Consider the following 17,418-nt stretch of genomic DNA (forward strand, 5'->3'; position numbering starts at 1 on the left):
ATGTGAGAGTGACTTGTTCCTTCATTGTATGTAATAACCTACTATTAACTACTGGATTTCTTGGTGAGTTGTGGCTTGTCTATGAATTCTCAAGGCTGATGTTAGAGGAATGTAAACAAGGAGCTTTTCAATACAAATTAAGATTTTAAGTTAGCTGGAAGCTTTACAAAATCTTGCTGTATATTGAGAAGTGGATAACTTGTAACCACTCTTTTTTTTTTTTTTTTGTGAGTTTGTGAGTAAGTATTGTGATCCTAGAATTTTGTTGTTTACCACCATTAGTTTTCAAACACTACAAAGGATTTTTTTAGTGAGCTTTCTGTGTGGAAGGTAGGGGCTGCTGGTCTATCACATATATGTCATAAAATATAGCGTGTTGTGAAATTTCAGAATGTTGTTGTAGAAGAAAATTAGGGCTTTTTTTCATGATTCAGGGCATCAAATCTGGAAGTGACTACTTGAATCTTGCAGGAATTCTCCCCAAGGAAACAAAATGCAGGAAGATGATAGGCAGGATATTTTGGGTAGGAGATTGTATGCATATGGACGTTGTGAGCATGTGAATGCATATAGCAGTACACTCAGAATAAATGTAAAAATAAAAAGCTGTTGACAATGAACAGATTGTGCTGTAAAGGATATTAGACAATACTCTGTCCCCCTCTGCTACAGTGGGGAATATTGTTGTGAGGCTCCCATTTTCTATCCTGCCTAGGGTCCTTCCTCCCTGAGATAATAGCTTGGGGCAGCCTGAGTGAGACTGGTGCACTTCCCCTTCCTCAGCATTTAGTGGCCTTCTCCTGTTTGTTTCCTGCAGACAGAATCTGAAGCATAAAGTTTACTCCCATTTTTGTATGTGAATCTGGCAGGAAAGCCAAGTGGCTTGGCTGGCTCAGCTCAGCACATCTGTGTATGTGCTGTACCCATGCATAATCACAAACCTTTTATAAGTCTGGGAACTTGCAGTAGCAAGGTGTTCAGGGCTTTGCTTTTAATTCCCCCATAAAATCCAAGACTGGCTTTTGTAGGCATCACTAAGGCAACCACATTGGTTGTTCCTGGCCAGTGAAGTTACATCAACTAAAGACAGGTCCTCTGGCTCCCTCCCTGTGCTGTGGTAGACTCCCAGTTGTAGTCCGAGAGCTAGCCTGTGACAATGGCAAATTGTGGCTTGTTTCTCATTTCTGCTGCTCCACATGAATGTGCTTCTCTTATCCGATGTGCGTTGGAGATATAGCTACACCTGTAAATAAACGAGGGCAGGGACCAATTCATGGCTCCAATGCCAAGTAGCACAGAGAGCACAGACTGGCCTACAAGGGCATTGACTGAGTCTCTGCAGCATATTTGTCTTGGAGAGAAGTAGCTGGAGCACTTGAAACAGAGCCAAAGGGTGAGCTAACAGCATTATGCTATGTGAGCAATCAGGAATCCAGTACTTTTACTTGATTTGGGGTCGTTTTTAATTTAACAGAGATGACTAACCTCTCAGTACTATTACAGCACTATGTCCCCAGCAGTTATTAGGTATGACTATACAAAACTGTCATCCTGAAATGATATTTGCACAGGTTGCCAGCGTTCTTTTGGGTATATGAATGTTCAGAAGGTGGCTTAGGTGGTTAAGGTGGTAGTGTTGCTCTCAGTTTCATCTACATTTGGCTTTCAGTGTCTCAGCCTGTGTAGGTCTGAACCAAAGGGGCACTTAGTGGTACAGAGCTACACCAAACCAAAAGCATGCATCAGGTCTTATAAACCGAGACCACTGAATTTGAAGCCATTTTGTCTGGGGTCTGAGAACTGGAGTTTGAGTGTCCTGGACTGTAAAGGAGAAAAATCTAACAAAAGTGTTGGAAGAAAAACTGATCTTTGCATCTGTGCTGAGCAAGTGTGAACAGTGAGTTTGCTCATAGCTTTTGAATTGCAAGCTACAGATGCCTTCTTAAGATTATCTGTATTTTTTTTTTTAATGGCAAGCATCATCTTAGTTTAGAGGCATGAAGACATTGGTGATAGCCCTGATTTCTTCTGCTTTTTTAGCAGCATCTGACAGTTGTAGCATTTGATTCTTTATTACAGGTTTTATGGTGGTTACAGGATATCAGAAAACATTTCAGGGCTGCTGGAAGCTCCTATAGAGCCTTCTGAAGTTGTCATTTCTTACAGTGAAGGATCCACTGCAGGATTTCCAACAAATTTTGCTCTGCAACTTCTCTGTTCCTCTTGCTGTTCCCCACTGGCATCTCAGCTCTGCAAAATGTCTGCAGTTTACCCGTGTCCCAGCCACAGCAGAAACTGTAAACCCAGGCGATCCCTCCACTCCTTTGTTCCCATGCCTTTGTTCCACGTCTGTTGGGGAAATTTGTACAAGTTACTACATCCAACAAAGTCGTACACGAACAATTGCAGCTAGATTTTGCTGAAACAGGTACTTCTGCTGGGCTGTCCCCAGAGACCTTGGTGGTTGGTATGCTGAACTAGGTCAGACATCTGCCCTGCATATACCTCTAGCAGTACTTCAGCACTTGAGGCTGCAGAGAATGGTACTGAGAAAAATAAATCAGAGAAATAGCTGGCATATATTGGGTGAACTATTTTTGTCAACTGGCTTTCTGGACAGAAATTCATTAGGCAAATTAGTATGCCCTCATGCAAATTGTTTATGCTTTTGACTCCATGCTCCTAGGTACATTGAGCAGAAAATGGAACTGGGTATAGCTGCTGAAACAGAGTACATGAGACTTTTCTGTCAGAGCCTGTGTGTTCATGCAGTGTGCTGTCATATTTTTTGCCGCTGTATACTCCAGCACTGTTACTGCCATCCCTCCTTTCTCCTGGTACATTAAACAAGCATGGCTTGGAAATGCAAATGATTATGCTGAATGAGTTGTCTCTATACTCTTGTGCATCCAGGTAAGATCATAGTCTTTAGTTGTATGTTCACAGTGTGCTTCTTGAATACTGCAGTGTACTAGTGGTTTCTGAAATTTTAAATATCTGGTGTATGATATCATGAAGTGAGCATTTGATAAAAAGTAGTGTAAATCCATGGATATCAATGCAGTTGTGTCAAGCATCAAAAAGCATCTTAATATTTGTACTTAATTTTGAGATATTTTTCAAAATAGAGAAACATTTTAAAATGTGACATTCCTGAGGTTGTTCTTTTTAAAATAAGAAATGCAGGTTTGGAGGGAGGTGGAAGAAATGTTCTGATTTTTCCAACAAGCAGGACCAATTTGAGAAGAACTTCTTGGTATTAGAAGCAAAGTGCTAGAATGCTGGAGCACGTAAGTTTCCTGACTCTGGTTTGGCAAGGCAAAACAGCACTGTGCACTGTGGCTTATTAGAGTAACAGCAATCAGGGAAGGGAAATTTGGCCTTGAGGCAAATTCAGATAAAAATATGTTGCTTGTTGAAAAGTATATTCGTTCTTCAGATCGTTATCTGGATAAAGAGAGCTTCAACAGTTGCTCCCAAGTGTTGCACATCACTGTACAAGGTATTCTGGCATATTTCTGTAAAACAAGAGGCTAAATTCCATCAATTTTACTGTGTGATTAGCTGCTTTAGGAATATCTTACTGAGCTGCTAGGGATGTGAAGGTATAGCAGCCAGAGCAACTGATGGCTAAATGAAAACCGTTGGGGAATGTAACCATTTCTGCACCGTTCCTCAAGGTAGGGTTTATGGACATGACTTTCTTTTGTCCCATGTGATTCATGACTAAGCTCAGGTTCTTCAGAGCCACTGGCAGATCTGACATTTACAACTGCCTTCAAACCTACAGTAGGGCCTTATCTGAAAAGTGCTTTGACCTTATCAAATGGGTGCCCTTAAGACATCCTGTTTTCATGTCACTGCTTTGTGCTGTGGATCCCTAGCCATTCCTTCCTCCTCACTCCAATATACCCTTTGGCCTGGTTGCCCAGTTCAAGTCTAAGGGTTTTTCAGGTAATGTGTTACTGATGCTTCAGGGAGACAAACCGCTAATGGATAGCTTTTGTTCCTGTTTGATTATTCACTAATGATTTAAAATAATGGCTCAATCTATGTTCACATCTTTGGTGTTTTTTGTAATCGCATAAAGCATGTGGAAGTCATTTAGTATTAATGTGATTGTCAGAAGTCCTTGGATAGAATTTCTATTGTAATTCAATATTAATTGCTCTGAGCATTAAAGAAAAGGAGATTGTTTTTTGTGCTGCCTGAATCTGAAAGAAATCTCCTTAATTCTGTATAAGGCTGAACTTGTTTTCCTTAATCATTTGAACGTGAACGCCTGTAACAGCTGATGTTCTTTAGGTTTCAGGGAGGCAGGTAAGCTCGATGGAGTACAAAAAAAGAAGTTTACAGCTCGATTGTTGTTTCACATACAGCACTTGTTGGGAAGGTACTTACCATCTCCTCTAAAACCCATACAGTGTCACTTCAATCTAGCTCCTGTTGTAGTAATATTTTGATACATCCTTGAAGGGAATTGGTGCGAAGACCTCAGTCAAACAAAGAAATGAAACTAGAGCTGGATGTATTTTTTACTGACTAAAACTTCCCAATAGTATAGTTTAAGTTGTCCCCAAGCAATTTACAAAATCAGGCTGAGCAGTTTCAGCTGAATGACATAGAGCTTGGTTCAGAAAACTGCCCAAGGCAGATGTATTTTAAGTGAGAGGAAAATAGTCACCCCAGTCACTGAAGTTGTGTTAGGTCCAAGTTTGGTTTCCTTTCCAGTCTCTTATCTGGTAGGAGGTAGTCCTAACCATCAGGAAAAGGGTATGCAAGGTTTTCTTGTCTGGTAGTTAAGAATATGAGAAGGTAGGACAACATCTGTATTAGTGTATTATGAAATATAAGAGACGTAACACTTACAGATATGTGACACAGGAAGAACATGGACTGCATTTACAAAGCTGCTCCTATATAATGCAGTCTGGATGCCACTGATCCTTCTCTGACATTTGAAAACAAAACACTCTCCTCCACAAATGCAGAGAAGGCTGTAAAGTAGTCAAGGACAAGAACTGCCTTTCAAAAGTATTACTCTTCTCCTAGCAAACAAAATTAATTTCCTGCTACCTTAAAGGAAAAAAAAAAGTTAATTTTTTAATTTATTATTTGATTTTTTACTTCTTTTGCACTGTATATCCTTTGAATTAAGTTAATGAGGAGAAGAAGATGAAGGAATTCTAGCACTTTCAAAAATATCAGAACAGTTGAAGAGATTAGCAAAAGCTCTAGCATATTTCAGCTATGTGTACTGTGCTTCTTTTTGAGACTGTTCTAGTTATTGCAATTTAAATTGAGTACAGGCTGTACTACCAGACAAGGAGAAACCTTGTCAGTTTAATCATGTTGAGAAGGAATTTAAGCAGCATTCTTGGCATTAAACACCATGCATTTTAGAAAATATATCTGGATGATTACTCAAAATAGTGGACTCTTTAACATATCCCATACTGGAAGGACAGTGCTAGGATCTGTCAAGCCTTAAGAAAAGGTAAAATAAAGTTGACATCACTAAGTGGGGAAAAAAAAAAAAAGAAAAAAAGAAAAAAAGAAGATTACTGGAAACACAGAAACATCCTACCAAAAGCTGAAGTTGTTTCCAAACAAAGGAAATGGAAATTATTATAATATGGCTGATTAAATATTAAATATACATATATGTATGTGTGTGGCAGGCAGAAAAACTTTTCAAAAGTAACTGACTAGAGGAGTTAAAATCTAATGCAAAATCCTCCTTGCAGCAACAGCATGAGCCAGAAAAGCAAAAAAAAAAACCTACAAAACCCAACAACCCCATCCCCACCTGCCATAATATGTGTATGGTCAATTGATGATCAGGTAAAGAAGAACTGCTTAGAGAAGACACATCCATTGCAGAAAGGCAGTTTGCATTGCACTGTGCCTAGGTGGCCAAGAAGGCCAACAGCTTTCTGGCTTGTATCAGGAATAGTGTAGCCAGCAGAACCAGGGAGTTGATCGTCCCGCTGTGCTCTGCTTTGGTGAGACCGCATCTCGAGTACTGTGTTCAGCTTTGGGCCCCTCAGTACAAGGACATTGAGGCCCTTGAACATGTCCAGAGAAGGGCTACAAAGCTGGTGAAGGGCCTGGAGCACAAGTCCTGTGAGGACCGGCTGAGGGAACGGGGGTTGTTTAGTCTGGAGAAGAGAAGGCTCAGGGGAGACCTTATTGCTCTCTACAACTACCTGAGAGGGAGCTGGGGGTTGGCCTCTTCTCACAGGTAATTAGTGATAGGACTAGAGGGAATGGCCTCAAGTTGTACCAGGGGAGGTGTAGGAGACATTTCTTCTCAGAAAGAACAGTCAGGCACTGGGACAGGTTGCCAGGGAGGTGGTGGAGTCACTGTCCCTGGGGGTATTCAAGGAAAGGTTGGACGTGGCACATAGGGACATGGTATAGTGGGTGCTATTGGTGGTGGGGGGATGGTTGGACCAGATGATCCTGGAAGTCTTTTCTAACCTTAATAATTCTGTGATTCAATGCTTCTATGCTTCTAATTACGTGAAAGTAAACAGCAGGACTGGACTCACCCATGAGTATTGAAGGAACAGTAGTGTGTGTTTCCTCACTTAAAACTGCCTTGGTACTTGAAGATAAGTAGGTATCAAAGGAACACTGATGTTTAAAAATAGTTCAAATAGGTCTGTAAGCCCGATATTTGTACCAACCCAATTGGTACAGACTGTATTTTAAGATATTATTAGTGAACATATGGATAAATATACATGCTCTTGTGGAGAGTCAGCATTGTTGACTCCAAGGGAAATTTTAGCATGTAAAACTTTTAGAGTTCTTGAATAGATCACCAAGTATGTGGATAAGGATTGTCTATAGCCAGTAGAAAAGTCTATTTGGATTTTCAAAAGGCTTTTGACAAAGGAATCAAGGCAATCATGTTGTAAGAAAGAATGTACTGGTAAAATAATTGGTTACAAGGATGAAGAGAAGAAAATATTAGGCAAGTACTTGGAATTAAGATTCACTGGGCTTACTACACAGATAAACTACACCTGTATCAGAAAATCTTCGGAGCTGAAAATGCTTGGATGTGGACAGAGTTCAAATTTACTTGTCATATTCTTAGTCTTTCCCAGGTGTTCATGTATGAGTTGCAGAGTAAAGGAGAGGTGCTTTCAAAGATCTAGTGTGCAGCAAATCAACACATTTCAAACATCTGTTGAAAGCCTTGAGAAACATCTGCCAATGTTTCTAGGCAGAATTGAACAGCACCGGAATTGTGGAGAAATATTGCTGTAAATTGACATTAAATGAAAGTGAAGTATTTTTTTTCTTCAGAAGGGACATTTTTAAAGCTCACTCACTGAAGCTGGTGCCTTCAAAGTCTAGTGGCACCTGCAGTCCTTGGACTGGCTTGAATTCTCCTGGCTCATTTCTAGAGATTTCAATGATGGCATGGACTCTTGTGCCAAGATCTGGAAGGGGTTTTGTTGTCCATTGGATTGTCAATGTGTGTTTCACTCTTTTTCCATCTTTTTTGCTTTGTGTCTGGCCTCCACTAACCTAACTGCTCCAGAGCAATTTCTCACCTCTACTGCTTGTATTCAGGTGACTGCTAGTTCTCTGCTCAGTAGCAATGCTTATTGTCCCAGGGATGCCAGAACAGGTGAAGTTGCTTAGGGGAAGCAGCTAGTAAAGGAACTATTTTTGCAGGTTTTATAGTTTTGTAAATTTATTTTACCCTGTTTAAAATATTGTAGATTCATCCCAAATTCTCGTGACCTATGAGCAACTAATTATCAGACTTTTAGTTGACAACATTCTTTAATACAGATCTTCACTCCAGCTGCAGGCAATGTGACATGACCTCAGGGACCACCAGTGATCCATATACTGTAGTTTACAAAACATTTCTTAGGTGATCATATTCGTAAAAACAAAACAAAACAAACCCCACACACAAACAAACAAAAACCCCAACTATCCTAGCTACAATTGTGTCCTAATGCCTATCAAAGCATTTACTTCTTAAAATAATTTCTCTTCAATCTGCACTTTTTGTTGCACAGGGCATTTTAAGAAGAAACATTTTAATTCAAATATTGTTGGTTTTCTATATTCAAATTTCTTTGGAAAGAGCTATAAGGGGTTGAAGAGAAGATATAGCTGAATGTCAGCTTCACTGACATACAAAAATTATTAATATGCTAAGGAGGTCATGATGTTGAAGGCTTAGTAAACAATCAAGTATACCTGCCAGAAAGTGTCCTCACTTATGAATTAGTCTTACATCACTGTAAACATAGACGTAAAAATATATGTTTTATATTTGGGTTATAAAGCATTTAAGGCCAGAATGAACAGACAGGAAAGCTTAATGTTACTAACTTTGTATTTGCTGCAATGCTATAGCAGGCAGTGATCTCTTGAGACTCAAGTCTGGACAGCACTGGGGTTAGAGACCTAAAAGTACAGGGGATACTGCACTGTTCTTTTCCTGTTTGGTTGCTGTCCATAGACAGAGTGGACTGTTTGAGAGACTGCATGTTAATAAAGAGTAAATTTTCCGAAGACTGTATTTTCAATATTCTTATGTTGTAATCCTAAGATGTCTGGAGCTATATAAAGAGGAAACAAAAGTGATCAGGCCAAATTTATTATTCTAGAACTTAAGGGAAGGATAGCAGAAATGGCGTTGCTATAGGATTCATGTTCTGTTAGAGTTCTGTTTTCCTTTAAAACCTGAGAAAATGTGTGATCTGATTACGTTTCTTCTCAGTGGCTCACTCTGGCATGCAATCCAGTAAAACTGAATGCTAAAATATCAGGCTTAGTTCTATAACTTTTTTTCTGGTTGATTTCTTTGGTTCTCATTTCATTGGTTTTCTCATTCTCCAGAATTTCAGTTGTAAGTGCTGTGAAATATTCAGAAGATTTAGAAATACTAGGGAGCAATTTCATTTCTACAATGCAAGTAGTTTACAGTCATGCTGTTCTGCCTATCCTTTTATATTACTTCCACTTCTGTGTGATTATAGCAGCCGCAATCTTCAAAGAGTCAAACTAAGATGAACAGCTCATCTTTTGAAAGCTAAGATTCAAACTGTCAGGCAACAGAATGGATTGATGTTTAGTTCTACTGGTTTTGGAAAGAGTAGCTATTAAAAGCACATTCTAATTTGAGTTGGCAGAATGAGGATCACACACAGTCCCAAAATACCAGTGAACACTGATTTTAATGTTTCATTGCTTTGGTGTATAGGATAGCTCCATGTTCATTGAAAAATAGAGTCAGCTTTCCCTTGGCACTATATATAGTATTCTCAGCATGACTGTGTAAAAGCAGTAATTGGTGGAGGTTTAGGAAAAAAATACCACAACTTTAATTAATACAGAATCCAGTCCTATGAGCTTGCATCTTCAAAGGGATTAGAGTCTACATCTGCAATGTCTAACTGGACTTGGTGTGCATCAGATTATTCTGAAGGTCATCTGGTAAGGACAGCACGTCGTTAAAAAACAGCCTGTCTGAGAAAAATATATTCTGCAATCACTGTTGAAAGAGCGTGTCTCCTTGCTTTGGGGATTTTGGAGCTGATGGTGGGAGTGAACGTAATCCCCGACCTGGAAAAAAGCCATTGAAAAGGTCTGCAGAAGGAGAATCAAGCTAATTTGTTTGACTTTAATCTTTGGGAGCGGAGATGAGAACATAGCACAGGTTTGTCAATGTTGGAAGCCTCTGTCCATATGAAAGAGGAGGCAGCATGGAGTCTTGGCAAGCTGTGTATAAAGGCTGAAGTAACATGAGTTCTGGGAGGAAGGAGCATCTTCACTGAGAGTCTGAGTGGAAGATTTTCTGCCTTTGGGTCTGTAAAGGGCAATCAGGTGTGGGAGGGAGGAGAGCAAAGGGAAAGGAAAAGATGGGAATAGCATCACCCCAGCAGTGTGGTCAGTTCTCAGCTGGGTGACCATGCTGCTTGTGGAGGGACCCACAGTGAGAACAGGGGAGAGCTCCTTGTGCAGAGGCCATTTGAAATGAAATTAGGCAAAGTATAGGGATCTACCACCAGAATAAAAGCTCCTGTATTGATGAAGAATATTTGGCATCTCTGATTTTATTGATTTAATGATCAGTCTTTATGATTGATCTTGTTACTTCATACAATTCCTAACCACTCTCAAGTGCATTGCATGCCTGATTTTGTTGTTGTTTTATTTGAAGCTCTGAGCGTACTACCACTGAGATTGGAGCTGGTTTTGCCACTGACTTTAATGGGATTATACTGAATCTTAAGTAAGGTAGCTTTCCCTAGGCTAAGTAAACAAGGGTTTGTGTAGTTGGGGAATTTGGGATAAAATGAGAAATAGGGTGAGTTAATGGTACTTAAAGTGTTTTTTTCTGTCTTTCTGTGTGGACAAGTAAAATAGTTTACCTTGCATGTAATGCATGCCAAAAGTGCCTATGCGGAGAATGGGTGCATGGAAACCAGTGTGCTGTTAATTCAGGCACAATCCATGGTTCAGTAACATTGGCTACAAGAGCCCTGAAGGGGTGAATAATCAAGAAGTGCATGATATGAATGAATGTGTAGGGCATTAAAAGGGGCACCATTATTTGAAAGCACAAAAGCACTCAGAACTGAGTGCAGTAAACTCTCGTGTCACAGCAGTATGGGTTCAGATGTGTGCTTGCAAGCTGACTCGTGACACCAGCTGTAAGCATATTCCAACAGCTGCAGCAAATTGCTTAATCATTCCTGGCTAATGCTGACATCAAATTATCTAAATAATATCTGTAAGGTTATCCCTTGACATAGGGATAAATACACAAGTCTTTATGGGCCTTATGCTCAATTCCCCTGAGTTCTATTTATCTTAATTCTAAAATAATACACTATTTCTTTGGTGTTTGAGCTGCTGCTCCCTTCATAGCTCTTTTTTTTTTTTTTTTTTTGTAAGTCAACTTGCAATTAATCCAGAATGCTGAACTTGTGACTTTGCAGATGCCAACACAGTAAGTGACTGAGATATCATCATAGGCATGAGACAGCGGCTCTCAGGGGAGATGAAAAAGAAACTGAGATGCGAGAAAATGCTGCCGTTATTAGCTGCAAGTAGGTTAGCTCAATATCACTGCAGCAAGTTCTTTGTGGTTATGGAAGTCATGTCTTAGTACCAGAGAGCAGTCATGTCCCAAATATCTTCTAGAGGACATCAATAAGAACATTAAAAACAGACTAAGAACAAAACAAAACAAAACAGTTAATGCTCTTAAGTCTTTGATTGTACTGTCTTAACAATGCACTGTCTCTGGCAGTTTTCTCTTGGATGCATTGTTCTCTCTGAAAAAGCTAACCACATCTGAGGGAACCTTACAGCTCGTATAAAGGAATTTGTTTTTCTTATATCTATGCAGCTGTGCCTACATGTGCCTGTTGCAAGTTGTGCTTTTTAAGTTGATCTGTCATATGGACCTGACAGCGAAAATGTGTTACTGAGGCTTTCATGTGCTTGCTGGCCATTACTGCGTGTAGTGGAAGGGAAGCGCCCAGGCTGAGCAAGCTGTGATCTGCTTTCACCACTGTTCACAGTCATTGTCGCCTCTCTGGGCTGCCGTCAAGCTGCCGGGACACATTACTGCAAATTTCCGAACAGCTCTTGTCTTCTTCAGGTGCTGCTCAGGGCTCAGGAGATTCCAGCTCCAGTTTTATCTAAATGCTGGCAACCTGCCATGAGTTTGTAGGAGCTTGACTGCAGAAGGTCAGAGGATGACTTTGAAAGCAGTTTCACTGCTTCTTGGTCACAGCCAAGTTGTCGTCTGAGATGCACTCTTGCACAAGGAGCTGGATCATTTGACAGGTTTATTCTGAAGACCCATGAATGCAGAGGAACTGCACAGCTGCCACTGAGAATACTGAATGTTCAAAACATGTAAGATAGAGGTAAGCAGATATGGACTGGAAGTTGAACAGAGAAGCACCAAGGCAATGAAGAGACTGGAGGACCTCTCCTATGAGAAGAGGCTGAGAGAGCTGGGACTATTCAATCTGGAGAAGAGGAGGCTCAGAGGGTTCTTATCAATGTGCGTAAATACCTGAAGGGAGGATGCAGTGAAGATGGAACCCACCGCCAGGACAAGAGGCGATGGGCACAAACTGGAACACAGGAGGTTCCACCTAAACACCAGGCAGCCCTACTGTGCTGTCTGGGTGAGGGAGCACAGGCACAGGCTGCCCAGAGAGGCTGTGGAGCCTTCCTTCCTGGAGATCTTCAAAAGCCACCTGGACGTGGTCCTGGGCAGCCTGCTTTGGGTGGCCTAGCTTGAGCAGGGGTTGGACCAGATGGCCTCCACAGGCCCTTTCCAACCTCAACCCACCTGTGATTCTATGAAACACTTAACTAGGAACCGGTGGCTCCTTACCCAAAGAAGGCCAGGCAAAAGTATTGGCACAAGGGAGGGTGTCTGTGTGCCCATCTGGATGCAAGGACTGTACCAGGATGGCAGCATTCATGCCAGGTCAAGCAGGAAGAAACCATATCATCACATTCACGCATACGCCTCAGAGCTGATCAGATGTAGAGGAAAAGCCCTCCTGGTTTCTCTGTCCTCACTGTCTGCTGAGAAGGATGTGGTATTGTGCCCCAAAAGCCACTGCTGGAATGGGATTGCCTGCAGGACTCCCTGTCTGCATTGGTTATTAAAGGAAAATATGCTTGAGCTTCAAGTACAGTATCTTAAAAACTTCTCAATGTGTAGCATTTGTTCCTAGATTTCTCAGTCTCTAAGCAGCCTGTGAAAAGTCAGAAAGCTGGACAGAGCTCCTATTTTTACAAACAGGGAACAGAAAATATCACTTGCTTCTGATACCTCCCCTCATGAGGAGTGCAAGATGGGCAGCAGCTTTTTGGCTGTTTTAGGCTATCAGACAAGCCATAATCAGCATGTTTTATGCTTCTGCATGGGCTCCTGGCCACCCATATAATGTCCATCTGTTGAACTGGGCATGACGCCTGGCAACGGGGCAATCTAGATCACTTGCAAAAGGCACGGTTTTCCAGGAAGCAGTGTTCCTGAAGGACAGCCTGCAATTTTGCGACAAATGCCATCCCTCCTGCGTGAAGTTCCCCCCTATGCACCATTATCATAGCAGTGCCATTCACTTCTTGTTTCTTCTAAGGCATATTGGGAAATTCATGTAGAATAAATGTAAATGTGTTGTGGCAATGACGGCAAATGAATATTCAGAGACAGCCCTGTCTTTCTATGACTGTATCTGAGCATTTTAAATGTATTCATCTTTGAGCTGAACAGTGCTTTTCTGTGAATAGTAAATTTGCTGAATAATGCAGCTGTAGAATAACCATATCTATTTGCCATCTGAAGTGACAATTGTTAACCAGCTGTAAGTGGAAAAGGACATGATTAAACCCGACTTCCAGGACTGGCGGAGGGGTTGTCTCTTTTCCCCTGCACCAAGGAGAAAGGACCCCATTGCTCCAAGACAGTGGGAGTTGTGTGCTCAGGTTCCCTGTGTTGTGAAAGGAAGTTTGAACCTGCATCTCCCACCACCCAGTGGGCTCCCTGCATCATGGAGAGTGATACTCCTAAAACCTGCTACAGACCCTATTCTACCTTTTATAAACAACTAGAGAGTTATAAGGACAGGGTCTGAGTGTATAAATGAATATTGAAAATATTAAGCTAGAGATTATTTTCCCCTTCGGTGACTGTGTGTCCTGATGAAAATGGAACAGCTTTGCTAGGATTGGCCCAACTCCTAGACCTGATGATCTGACAGGGTGTTCTGGGAACAGAGAATGGTAAAGCTGTTTGGGGGAATGCTTACTTAAAGGTCTGAGAGGGCCCATACAAGAAGGCAGAGCCAGATAATGAATTTTTGCTAGGGCACTTTGGTCTTGGCTGGCCTTCTACTTATCTTATCTCTTTCTACAGAAAAGAATGCCAAATTCAATGTTATGAAATTATTATTTTTATTATTGTTATTATTAATATTTATTAGTAATAACTAATATTTATTAGTATTATTTGCTTAGTATGTTCAGGTTGAATCAATTTCTTTGAAGGGGTTTTGTTAAGTTATCTGCTCCGTGCAGTAGGAGCTGGTCTATAGAGAAGAACACTTAGTAATGAAGATCCATGCAGATCTCAGAGGGTTTGCTTCAGAACATCTCTACTTTAATTCTACCTGAAGGAACTTGGGGCAAATCCGGAGACCAAATATTGTGCTTTGAAAATGTCAACAAAACCTTTTTCACTTCCTATGAGTATTTTGAGTTTGCTGCCAGAGCAAAGACTTCTAAGAACTTGACGTGTTCATGAGACATTTCTATGCTGTGGAAGCTGTATTTTTAGTTGGCAATTGCATTCAGCTGTAATTTTATCTGGTGCTTGTTGTGGTCATCTGGCATCCTATTCAAGCCCGTGTATCATGACCTACTGGTGCTTTGAAGAGTACGTGGATTCTGGAGAGGAAATAGGTAATCAGGGGTGAATCATAGCGAATTTCCCATGCAGAGGTATTCTCCAGTGTAGCCCACACCTCAGAACAGCAAATGCTCTGGTTACTTAACAAGTTTGTGCTTTAGGTATTGTATTTTATCTGTCACTCTGGTGACAATTCTGTCAGTTACTTCCAATGGTGCTTATTCAGGGTACTTTAAGATTTTACTGAAGGTGGTTTATTTAATGTCAAACATCAGTGAAGGCCTTGGTGTGTGTGCACAGCCTACAGTTTCCTGCCAGATGTCTTGTGCATCTTGGCATGTCCAGAAGTATATGGCAAGGAAAGATTATATTCTTGATAAAATACTGGTTTTGGACTAAACAAATTACTGAATTTTGTCAGGACTTTCCCTGGGTTCAGGAAAGATGTGCAATGAGCTAAAAATCTGTGTATGAAGAGCAGCTCATAGCTGGATTTTGAAACAAGCAGAAAATGTTTTGTGTTATCAACATGCTTTTCTCTCTTGTTTTACAGGTTCCAGAATCTGCTTTGGTCTCGAAAAGCATTTGTGGACAGCGTGAAGGTGTATAATCACAGCTACATCTACATGCCAGCCTTCTCGATGAAGACAGGGACAGGACCCTCCCTACGTGTCTACTACACCCTGGAGGACTTCGGTGCCAAGCAGGCAGTGCTTTTTGCCAACCCCAATTTCCTGCGTGACATTGGCAAGTTCTGGAAGAGCAAAGGTATCCATGCCAAACGTCTTTCCACAGGACTTTTCCTAGTCAGTGCTGCCCTTGGTCTGTGTGAAGAAGTAACAATTTATGGCTTCTGGCCATTCTCAGTGGACCTGCACGGGAAGTTTATTAGCCATCATTACTATGACAATGTCTTGCCTGATTCTGGATTTCATGCCATGCCGGAGGAATTTCTACAGCTCTGGTTCCTTCATAAAAGTGGTGTACTGAGAATGCAGCTAGAACAATGTGAGGACCCTTTAGTCACGTCTTCTGCCTAAGGATTGTAGCAGTCAGTTTGGAAGATCCAATAGTTTTTAATTTCCATGCTCTCCAACAGAGAGTTCTGTTTTTCTGTTGATTCTTTTTAAAGGGAAAATAATCACGGATCTGCATGGACCGTACAAATGCTACTTGAAGGCCAAATGGAGTACGTCCTTAATGTATAGTGTTTTATGGAACTGGGGTGGGGGGAAACAAATCTCTCCATCAAGTCCATTCAGCAGTATTGTGAAAATAATGTCATGAGCGACACAGCTGAACTTTCTGGGTGATATTTTTAAATGACCAGTGCAAAAAGGGCATTAAGGCTCAGAGAGAAACAGGGCCACCCACAAGCTTTTGCTGACAGTGCCAAATATGACTGTCTGTACAAAAATCCATTTCATTCCAGATTGGCTCCTCATACAACCTCCCTTTTTTCTCTTTATTTTCCTCTGTGTGTGTGGAGTGGGGTGGGGGGCAGGGGTGGCTATAGAGGAAAGTGTGTGTGTTGTCAAAATTCTTTGTTTCTTTCTTTTTCCATTTTTCTGTTTTCCAATGGAAGAAAGGGGAAAGGTGTGAAAGCCAGAGGAGCTGAGTACCATCAACTGCTCCAAAAACTTGGGAGAGTGAAGGGTGTCAAGAATCTGGTAGAAGAATGTCCTGGGAATGCCCTGCTACTGAGAATGGATGTATCTCCCTGTTGTAGGCTTTATCAGGATAGTTTAGGTCATTGCACTTTCAACTATGCTAATGCTATGCTATGGGCAAGAGCTGGCTAAGGGAAATTGGTTTGAAAATAAAACTTGTGTTACAAAAGCAGAAGTGAAGTGCAACAAGATTTCAGTTGACCTGCTGCAAGATTTCCACAGTGACTTTTGTAGCAGGGATTGTTCCTGGCCTGTTTTGCTGTCCAGCCTTTGGGATTAATTCTGTGTTCATTTGGACTCCAGATGTTCACTGACTATCAAGGGGATTTGAGGTCTTTAGTGGAATGCAGAATGAGGTTCTCCATGTGCTTGAAGCAGAAAAACTGCAGAAATGAATGTGTCATTTAAAATGAGCTGAAACTTTGAAAATCCTTTCTCTTTGTGCAACTAGCTCTTCTGTTTGGATTGTAACATTAGCCTTAAAGACTTGTACTTTTCTTGCAAGATTGTCTCTTGTTAAAGAGAGTCTGAAAAATAAAACAGCCTTTGGGAGCACTAAAAAAATACATAGCCAGCAAGAAACAAACAAACAAACAAACAAACAAAAACAAAAACAAACAAACAAACAAACAAAAAGCAAGGAAAAGGCAGGCACTTACGTAATGCTGCCTTTCTCCTTGCAATCAGTGAGTTACATAAGTGTGCACATTCCACTCCGGCTGCTCCGGTCAGTGCAGTGCCTAAAGGACTGTTTTATTTTTGGGTATTACTTGGACAGCAGATGATCCTATTGCCATATAAATGAGAAATCTTTTGGCTTGTTTGCTTTGGTTTAGCACTGTAGGACAAGAAGAGAAAACCAGCTCAGTCCACAGTGCGATTTCAGCTGCAAGATGTTATCACCATTAACTTTAAAATCCAAACTAATGTTCCCTTTCTTGTACTTCTATCATTAGTAGCTGAAATTCTAGTCAAAGTGTTGAAACAACAAAACTGTCATCAGGTTTCCACAACAATTTCCTCTGCTACCTGTTTTAGCTCCAAAATGCTAGTGTTCTGGGGGATGTGTCCTATCATATGTTAACAACCTCTCTCTTTGTAGACTACCAGCTGCAAGTTATATAGATATAATTAAAAAACAAAACAAAAAAAGAAAAAAAAAAGAAAAAAACTTGGCTCTTCTTTAAATATGAATAATTTGACTATTTATGTAGGACACTGAAACAAACAAAAAAATTACTGTTTTGCTTTTTAAATGTGTTTCAGAATAAAATCTTTCTAAATGTGAATATTCCAAGCATAAAATGGGCATTGTTCCTC

General features: G+C 40.8%; 1 protein-coding gene across 1 annotated transcript in view; it reads left to right on the forward strand.

Annotated features, from left to right (window-relative positions):
* The window catches only part of ST8SIA1 (ST8 alpha-N-acetyl-neuraminide alpha-2,8-sialyltransferase 1), a gene marked incomplete at both ends in the record, with an annotated part of 138,587 nt that extends 123,119 nt beyond the window's left edge, over positions 1–15,468 (forward strand). The window contains one exon of the mRNA XM_084297325.1: positions 14,982–15,468. Within this exon, the coding sequence (XP_084153451.1) occupies positions 14,982–15,468 (487 nt within the window). The remainder of the gene's footprint in view (positions 1–14,981) is intronic.
* Between the last annotated feature and the right edge of the window lie 1,950 nt (positions 15,469–17,418).

This window comes from Netta rufina, assembly GCF_964035555.1.
Source record: "Netta rufina genome assembly, chromosome: 1".
NCBI lineage: Eukaryota > Metazoa > Chordata > Aves > Anseriformes > Anatidae > Netta > Netta rufina.